The 10,334-nt window shown below is 39.4% G+C and overlaps 1 protein-coding gene across 1 annotated transcript; it reads left to right on the top strand.

Annotated features, from left to right (window-relative positions):
- Positions 1-1,014: 1,014 nt before the first annotated feature.
- On the top strand, positions 1,015-9,008 carry LOC109885925 (inactive phospholipid phosphatase 7-like). The gene is made up of 2 exons (XM_020477706.2): positions 1,015-1,647; positions 7,738-9,008. The coding sequence occupies exons 1-2, from the start codon at positions 1,158-1,160 to the stop codon at positions 8,121-8,123; spliced, it is 876 nt and encodes a 291-aa protein (XP_020333295.1). The 5' UTR covers positions 1,015-1,157; the 3' UTR covers positions 8,124-9,008.
- Positions 9,009-10,334: the final 1,326 nt, after the last annotated feature.

Raw genomic sequence — 10,334 nt, forward strand, 5'->3', positions numbered from 1 at the left:
CTCTATTTCTGAAACTATCCGCCGCCATTGTCGCATCCCCTATTACCAGCCTGTTCAACCTCTCTTTCATATCGTCTGAGATCCCCAAGGATTGGAAAGCTGCCGCAGTCATCCCCCTCTTCAAAGGGGTAGACACCTTGGACCCAAACTGTTATAGACCTATATCCATCCTGCCCTGCCTATCTAAGGTCTTCGAAAGCCAAGTCAACAAACAGGTCACTGACCATCTCGAATCCCACCTTACCTTCTCCGCTGTGCAATCTGGTTTCCGAGCCGGTCACGGGTGCACCTCAGCCACGCTCAAGGTACTAAACGATATCATAACCACCATCGATAAAAGACAGTACTGTGCAGCCGTCTTCATCGACCTTGCCAAGGCTTTCGACTCTGTCAATCACCATATTCTTATCGGCAGACTCAGTAGCCTCGGTTTTTCGGATGACTGCCTTGCCTGGTTCACCAATTACTTTGCAGACAGAGTTCAGTGTGTCAAATCGGAGGGCATGCTGTCCGGTCCTCTGGCAGTCTCTATGGGGGTGCCACAGGGTTCAATTCTCGGGCCGACTCTTTTCTCTGTATATATCAATGATGTTGAAGGTTGAAGAGGTGAAGAGGTGCCTTTTCACGATGCTGTCTGTGTGGGTGGACCAATTCAGTTTGTCTGTGATGTGTACGCCGAGGAACTTAAAACTTACTACCCTCTCCACTACTGTCCCATGGATGTGGATATTTAGCAGTCTTGTGGTTTGGGGGTAGAAGCTGTTCAGGGTGCTATTGATTCCAGAATTGGTGCATTGGTACTGCTTGCCATGTGGGAGCAAAGAGAAATGTCTATGACTTGGATTGCTGGAGTCTAACTATTTTTAGGGCCTTGCTCTGACACCGCCTGGTATAGAGTTCCTGGATGCCAGGGAGCTCGGCCCTAGTTATGTACAGTCACTTGTCTTGTATGCAAAATAAAAATGGCTGAAATCGAGGACCCATGTGCAGTCATACAGATACAGAAGCAAGGCAGTAGATCTATTTATAACTCACACTGAGTTGGCGCCTCAGAGCAACACTTGATCTCTCTGCAGACAACTCTTCACCATATCAGTAATAACGTCCCTGCTACATGAAAAGGGGGAATTGTCAGGTTTTGCTAATTTGATATCAAAATGCCTGTAAATCAGACCAGATCCAGGATGAGAGATCAGAATGACCCGATCAACAGACTGGAGTTTATTTCACTGAACCAGCCTCTCAGAAATAGCAACGAGGCACGGGGGACATTAAGACGGCCTGGTTCACTGAAACGCCAGCCAAGCCAACAGCAGCAGCAGCAACCTCAAAATGTGCAGCAGGAGCCACTTGAAAATAACACTGAGGGCCGCAGAGAATCTGTTAAACTTCCAGACGAGGATTGCATACAACTCAACCCCTCGTTTAAGGCCATTGCAATGAACTCTCTTTTGGCGATTGATATATGCATGTCCAAAAGACTTGGGGTTTGCGCATATTCTCACTCCTCATGGGGCAGTGTGCGCTCCATGGTCAACCTGCTTGCAATCACTGGTCATGGCATCCCTTGGATTGTTGGCACAATTATATGTCTCACCAGAAGCAACACAATGGCAGGACAAGAAGTTCTGGTCAATTTGCTTCTTGGTAAGTGATTTAATTTTTCGATTTACCTTTTCGTCATCAAATGTGGCAGACTCGAATCATTCAAGCATAAGGGACACTTCTTCACAGTGTTTTTTTCTGACTGAATTTTGTTTTTGTTTCCACCACTCTTGAGGAGTATTAATAGGCTGTAGTCTGTGCATTTAATTCCATCGCTTATGTACAGCTTATTCAAATCAAATTATATGTGCCACATGCAATGAATACAACTGGTGTAGACTTCCCAACGATGTTAAAAATAAAATAGTAGCACGAGGAATACAAAAAATACACAAGAATGGAGCTACCTGTACCAGATCAATGTGCAGAGGTATTTCAGGTCGATATGTACATAGGGCTGTTGCGGTGACTGTATTACCGCCACACCAGCGGTCACGAGTCATGAAGGCAGTCAAATCCCACTTGACCGTTTAGTCACAGTAATTAGGCTTCCCCAAGCTATGATGCTGCTGCTGGTGATTAGTAGCCTACCAAACTTGCTAACTGCCTGGTACTCAGCACTCTATTGTCCCTCTAATCACTCTGACATCAATGCAAATGTATTCTAAAATCTAATCAAACACTTCATGAAAGTCCATGCGCTCATGTTGCACAACATTTCTATAGGCTATGCAATTGCCGGAGAAAACAGAGTGATGGCCACTAATAAATGACGAGGATCCCATCAGCTTTCTATAGGCTAGGCCTACTATATTTATTTTAAAATAAAAATTAATAAAAATTATTTTAATTTTAATTTTTATTTTAAAATAAACTAAGAGGAAAAGCGTCCTCCATTCGCTATTTGAATGTGTAGATGACATGTATCTTTTCCCGCTGCCCCTGTTTCAATATAGGTACATGATTATGGTCCATTCTAAATCAAAACAAATTTCACACATATATTTTTTAGTATATGTTAAGACAATATTATATCAAGAATAGTCTGATGGGTGACAATATTATCACTTGTGAATTTTTATATTATCACTTGTGAATGATGCCCAGTATAAGAAACAATTCCTTTTGTTGTTGTTGACTTTTTCGAATCATAGTCGCACACCCCGTGTAGCCTAGCCCATAGGCCTATATGTTGTAATAAGGTTTGTATCACAACTAAAGTGGCCAAATAACTTCAAGTTAAGCACAATCTGCTTTACAAGGGGTGTAGAGCCTAACTGGCATACACGTTGGGGGAGGATCATTTTCAGCATAAAAATGCACCTTTATAATAGAAGAATTACATGAATAATTTAATTTGCGGTCACTTTTGATAATGCTGTTTTCTGCTAATGGAACATTCGCTCTTGTAGCCTACTACCATGTGCACATTGCTGCGCTTATAATGTCAAGAAATAATATTTTATACTATGGGGGATAGTAAATTGACATAGGCAAGTGCTTTTGCTGTTCGTTAGGCCTACTCAAAAAAAAAGTAAATATGGACAGTTCTTCCAATATCTTCATTTTGCACCTTGGAACTGCATAAAGACGCATGCAGTTGCGTCCCCAATGTGTCTGTCTTCACTTATAAGCCTGTGAGAAAGACCCGATCACCTGATGGAGCGCGCAGCACTCAGAGAAGGGCACAATGGCCACTAACCACAAAAGGCATGGATTTTTTTTGAGTGCATAACGGCCACACATATTCTAGGCATTATCAAGTGCTTGTCAAATTGTGAATGAGTGACTGATGTAGTGTGTACAGCCTGCACAAAAAAATAAGCAGAGCTCATGCCTTTCAAGCAACTTTTTTCAAATCATCATTAGAGTGGCATCATGCAGCCTTACAATGTATTAAAAATCATCAAAACATGTAGCCCAACATTTGTAGAACAACTAAAATTACATTAATAACTCTAAATTAAGGCATATAGGAATATATAAACTACTGTTCAAAAGTTTGGGGTCACTGTTTTGAAAGAAAAGCAATTTTTTTGTCCATTAAAATAACATCAAATTGATCCGAAATACAGTGTAGACATTGCTAATGTTATAAATGACTAATGTAGCTGGAAATGGAAGATGTTTTATGGAATATCTACATAGGTGTACAAAGGCCCATTATCAGCAACTCCAGGATGCTGGCCTTCTAGGCAGAGTTGCAAAGAAAAAGCCATATCCCAGACTGGCTATTAAAAAGAAAAGAGGCAGAACTCTGCCTAGAAGGCCAGCACCCCAGAGTCGCCTCTTCACTGTTGACATTGAGACTGGTGTTTTGCGGGTACTATTTAATTAAGCTGCCAGTTGAGGACTTCTGTGAGGCGTCTGTTTCTCAAACTAGACACTCTAATGTATTTGTCCTCTTGCTCAGTTGTGCATCGGGGCCTCCCACTCCTCTTTCTATTCTGGTTAGAGCCAGTTTCCGCTGTTCTTCAGTTTGCGCGAGATCTTCAGTTTCTTGGCAATTTCTCTCATGGAAAACCCTTCATTTCTCAGAACAAGTATAGACTGACGAATTTCAGAAGAAAGTTCTTTGTTACTAGGCATTTTGAGCCTGTAATTGAACCCACAAATGCTGATGCTCCAGATACTCAACTAGTCTAAAGAAGGACAGTTTTATTGCTTCTTTAATAAGAACAACAGTTTTCAGCTGTGCTAATATAATTGCAAAAGGGTTTTCTAATGATCAATTAGCCTTTTAAAGTGATAAACTTGGATTAGCTTACCCAACGTGCCATTGGAACACGAGGGATGGTTGCTGATAATGGGCCTCTACGCCTATGTCGATATTCCATAAAAATCTGCCATTTCAGCTACAAGTCATTTACAACATTATCATTAACAATGCCTACACTGTATTTCGGATCAATTTGATGTTATTTCAATGGACAAAAATGTTGTTTATTTTTTTTAAACAAGGACATTTCTAAGTGACCCCAAACTTTTGAATGATAGTGTATTTCTTTGTTAACCTTCTTTGTTAACCTCTCAACACAGAATGTGCGCACTCCCTCAAATCGTTTGGAGAAAATATCCTTTCTATATTATTTTGCTTTGATCAATTGTATTTTCATACTATAAAATAATGCCACGGAATTCTAAGAAAATCTTATCTGCTAAATTAACTAGTGCTACACTCGGCCATTTGGCATAGCCAGATCAGGACTTAACATAAGGACAACTCAGAGTATGCAATTCTGTTCTTCTTAAATAGACTACATTTTCTTCATATCATGCATCTTTAGACCTGTCTAAAATAAATATTTATTGTGAAGTTGTAGGCTATATTACATGGATTCATTACACCTTTTTAAATGTTTCAAAGGTCTGCATCAGTGGCTTGTAGGCTGTGTGCATAAGCCAGGAGATGCTAAATGTGTTTATGTTAATTAATGGTCAATTAACGGGAGACTGACAGATATTTCCTTGACATTCACCGGCTGACGAAATTTCGTGACCGCCATAGCCCTATATGTAAATGAAGTTAGGGTAAAGTGACTAGGTGTCAGGATAGATAATAATAAGAGTAAAATAAGAACAGAGTAGCAGCAGGAAATGAAGAGTAAAAGTGTGTGAGTGTGCCTGTGTGTGTAATGTTTATGTACTGTATGTGTTTTTGTGTTGTTTCGGTGTGTGAGTATGTGCGTATGTAGTGTATGTGAATGTGTGTGTTTTTTTTTGTGGGAGTGTCAATGTTGTGTGTGTGTGTGAGTGAGTGTGTATATGGTGTGTGTGCAAAACGTTTGGAACACCTTCCTAATATTGAGTTGCACCCCACTTTGCCCTCAGAACAGCCTTAATTCTTCAGGGCATGGACTCTACAAGGTGTCGAAAGCGTTCCACAGGGATACTGGCCCATGTTGTCTTCAATGCTTTCCACAGTTGTGTCAAGTTGGCTGGATGTCCTTTGGGTGGTGGACCATTCTTGATACACACAGGAAACTGTTGAGTGTGAGAAACCCCGCAGCGTTGCAGTTCTTGACACACTCAAACCGGTGCACCTAGTACCATACCCTTTTCAAAGGCACTTTAATATTTTGTCTTGCCCTCTGAATGGCACACACACACTATCTCCTATCAGGGAGATGGAGTTGACAGTTGTGATTGTGACCATGGTGATGTCAATATTGTGTGTTTGAAATCTATCAAAAGTAGAGAACTTTACAGACCATAAGTGGTCTTGTGGCACTACATGTAATTAGGACATGAAGAAGGGGTTCTTATGCTGTAACTGACCCTGCTCATTCCTGAATAATTTAGGATTTTTAACAAATCGGACGGAGTTGACCAAATATCTGTATACATGTTTATGTAATTACAGAATTATTATTTAAATTCACAGAAGGCTATTTCAAGACACTACATAACATCATTTTCCAGTTAATATTCATTATTGTCAGTTCTTTCATTTTAAACACTTTTTTGTGCAGAGTTTGAAATTGGGCTCCTCTGCTCAGGACAAAGGCATTTCCGCGCATAGAGCCGACATGGAAATGAATAATATAGAAAATATTCTACAATTCCCCAAATAAATATTTATCCTTATAAAATTGCCTTTGATGTTTTCAACTATAAAAGTTACATTTCCGTCGGTCAAGAATCCCTGCTAGCAATTTTCCGACTGTCTCAAAATACAGTGCCTTCATGAAGTAGTCATAAAGTAGCCTGAATTCAAAATTGATTACATAGGTTTTACAATACCCCATAATTACAGAAAAATCTCATGTACATAAGTATTCCCACCCCTGAGTCAATACATTTTAGATTCACCTTTGGCAACTATTAAAGCTGTGAGACTTCCTGGGTAAGTCTCTATTGTACATGGATTGTACAATATTTGCACATTATTCTTAAATAAATTATTCAAGCTCTGTCCAGTTGATTGTTGATCATTGCTAGACAACCATGTATGTTTTGCCATAGATTTTCAAGCCGATTTACATAAAAACTGTAACTAGGGTACTCCGGGACATTCAATGTCATCTTGGTAAGCAATTCCAGTGAATATTTGGCCTTGTGTTTTAGATAATTGTCCTGCTGAAAGTGAATTTGTCTCCCAGTGTCTGTTGAAAAACAATCTGAAACAGGTCTTCCTCTAGGCCTGTGCTTAGGTCTATTCCTTATCTTTTTACCCTAAAAAAACTCCCTAGTCCTTGCCGATGAGAAGCATACCCATAACATGATGCAAACACCACCATGCTTGAATATATGCGGGGTGGTACTCAGTGATGTATTGTGTTGGGTTTGCCCCAAACATAACACTTTGTATTCAGGACATAAAGTTAACTTCTTTGCCACGTTTTTTGCAGTTTTACTTAAGTGCTTTATTGCCAACAGGATGCATGCTTTGGAATATTTTCATTCTGTACAGGCTTCCTTCTTTTCACACTGTCATTTAGGTTAGTATTGTGGTTGTATTGTGTTTTGTGTTGTTGATCCAGCGTCAGTTGTCTCCTATCACAGCCATTAAACTCTGTAACTGTTTTAATGTCACAATTTGCCTCATGGTGAAATCCCTGAGCTGTTTCCTTCCTCTCTGGCAACTTAGTTAAGAAGCACGCCTGTGTTTTTGTAGTGACTGGGTGTATTGATACACCATCTCAATATAATCAATTTTAAATGAAGGCTGTAACACAACAAAATGTGTAACTGATATTAACTGGTTCATTATAATATGATACTAACAGATTATAAACAGTTCATGGATACTGACAGGGTTTATAATGGATTATGAGATCATCAAAAAGGGATAGTTCAGCCAAATTACCAAATTACACTTTGGTTTCCTTAACCTACTAGCAGTCTATGGACAAGGTAAGACAGCAATTCACACTTTGGTTTTGTTTACCTGGCCACTATCTGCAATGCTATTTTTTGTGCATTTTTGTCCAAAAACCAATGCAAGTCAACTGCTCTCCAGACCCTAGAAACACATTTGTGTGATTGGTACAGTAGACTAGGCTAGATGGGCTGGAATCTACAAACAGGGACAGATTTGGTGCATGCCAACTTTAAAAACAAGTGGTTGGCACTGGTAAAACTTGTACAGGTCCTAACTCAGATACACATGCTGTATTTACCCTACTGCCTATCATCTAGGTCTAGGATGTTTTCTGTTAATCCTTAACACCATTTCCTCTCCCTCCTCAGCGCTTTTACTGGATGTAATGACCGTCGCAGGTATGCAGAAACTCGTGAAGCGCAAAGGACCCTGGGAGATGACACCTGGCCTCTTTGATTACATGGCGATGGACATTTACTCTTTCCCAGCAGCACATGCAAGCCGGGCTGCCATGGTATCCAAGTTCCTTTTGTCACACTTAGTGCTCGCTGTCCCTCTACGCATCTTACTGGTGCTGTGGGCTTTCCTGGCCGGCGTGTCCCGCATCCTTCTTGGCCGCCACCACCTGACAGATGTGGGATTTGGTTTTGCATTGGGCTATCTCCATTTCAATCTAGTTGAAATGGTGTGGCTGCCCTCCAACACTTGCCAGACTTTAATCTCCATCGGGAAACTCAGTTGGATCCCATTCTAATGACAATATAAGCATTTTAGGCAACCCACAAAAGCTTGACATTCTCCTATCCCTCAGTCCCTATTTTTGTTAATTTCTTCTGTCACAACCACTCACTGGCCCTCATGTCATTTTAAATAGAAGTCTATGAAGACATAATGTATGTTAATCACATTTACCCCTAGATAATAAGGTTATTTTCAGCTTTGACTGAATTTCTTTCTCCAGTGTAAATGCAGTATGCAAGGAAATGAATGCATCCTTGTGACACGTTTCCGATGCCTTTCTGACTAGGGTTTATTTATTACATTTTGATCCGCAATTTTTAGTTTTGTCAACATTTATGACAATTCATTTTTCTTATAAAAAAACATGTTTTTAACACTCATTCTCTGGACCTGAAAGTGTATGTATTTAAAAATGGCAAGTATCAGTAAAACAATCATAAGCTATCAGGGATTTTGTGAAAGACACACTTTTACATGACTCAGATATTTTGTGTACAGTATGCACGAGAAGATACAGCTAACTGCCAAAGTTAACACTTGAGTAAATGAGGGATGCAAAGTATATTGATAGCAGTTAAAAAGCAATTAACATCCCATCATGCTTATGGTCATGTATGAAATGCCCAGTTGCCCATTACTTTGGCTACCATGGGAAGATGAAGAGATCTTTGAAGTTACTTTGAAAGAGGGGTCTCAAAAGAGCATTATCAGGCCCAAAAATCCTTTTTTTCTCTCACTACTTTCATTTCTCTGCAGTCCATATTTAGCCCTACAACTGTGTTTTACCATTTTATTTTAAGGACATTTAGGGCTACAAGTAGAATAATGACATGAACAGTTGCATTCATGAGTTGTATTGACAAATGTCAATAAAAAAAATTGTCTGCAAAAACAAAAACATGACAAAATAAATTTCTGAGAATGCTGTAAGTACAGAAATTGTTTGCTCAGTGGGAAATGAATATCCAACTATTGTGTGGCTTGTGAGCATCATATACAGTTGAAGTCAGAAGTTTACATACACTTAGGTTGGAGTCATTAAAACTTGTTTTTCAACCACTACACACATTTTTTGTTAACAAACTATAGTTTTGGCAAGTCGGTTAAGACATCTTTGTGCATTGACACAAGTAATTTTTCAAACAATTGTTTACAGACAGATTATTTAACTTATAATTCACTGTATCACAATTCCAGTGGGTCAGAAGTTTACATACACTAAGTTGACTGTGAATTTAAACAGCTTGGAAAATTCCAGAAAATGATGTCATGGCCTTTAGAAGCTTCTGAGCAATTTACATAATTTGAGGTGTACCGGGGTAGCGGTAGGGTAGCCTAGTGGTTAGAGCGTTGGACTAGTAACCGCAAGGTTGCAAGTTTAAACCCCCGAGCTGACAGCTGTCGTTCTGCCCCTGAACAGGCAGTTAACCCACTGTTCCTAGGCAGTCATTGAAAATAAGAATGTTTTCTTAACTGACTTGCCTAGATAAATAAAGGTAAAATAAAAAAATTTTGATTTGAATTCAGATGGATGAAATTCTACTGGGTTAGGTTTGGTTCAATTCTATTAGAAAGTGGTTAATTTATCTTTGAACAATGAAATGTTACCAACAATCTTTTCATGTACTTTCTGATCTTGAATAGTGTATACATGCATGCGTGTATGTATTGGCATATCCATTAAACATAAATTATATCCTCAATTGATTTGCTGAAATGTGTATGTCACACATTTCAGCAAATCAATTGAGGATATAATTTATCCTTTGTATGGATGAGAACATAAGGGACAGTGCCCTTGAGATGCAGGTGCATTCTCATTTTACAGAGGTGTGCTCTATCTAGGACACCTTTAACTGCACTAGCACCCAGCACCCTCCTCTGCACTATACAGTAGCTGTACACTTTGTCTACATGGCAAATAATTGTTGTATGTGCCTGAACCAAACGCAATTTTAACATGTCAATTAAACTATTTATTCAATGGTATTCATCAACATAGTAATGTAATGCAATATTATGGACCTTTATCCCGTATATACACTACATAGCCAAAAGTATGTGGAGACCTGCTCGTCGAACATCTCATCCCAAAACATGGGAATTCATATGGAGTTGTTCCCCCTTTACTAACAGCCTCCACTCTTCTGGGAAAGCTTTCCACTAGATCAAGGCTCTCCAACCCTGTTCCTGGAGAGCCATTGTATCATCCTGTAGGTTTTCA

This window comes from Oncorhynchus kisutch, linkage group LG8, assembly GCF_002021735.2.
Source record: "Oncorhynchus kisutch isolate 150728-3 linkage group LG8, Okis_V2, whole genome shotgun sequence".
NCBI classification, from domain to species: Eukaryota; Metazoa; Chordata; class Actinopteri; order Salmoniformes; family Salmonidae; genus Oncorhynchus; species Oncorhynchus kisutch.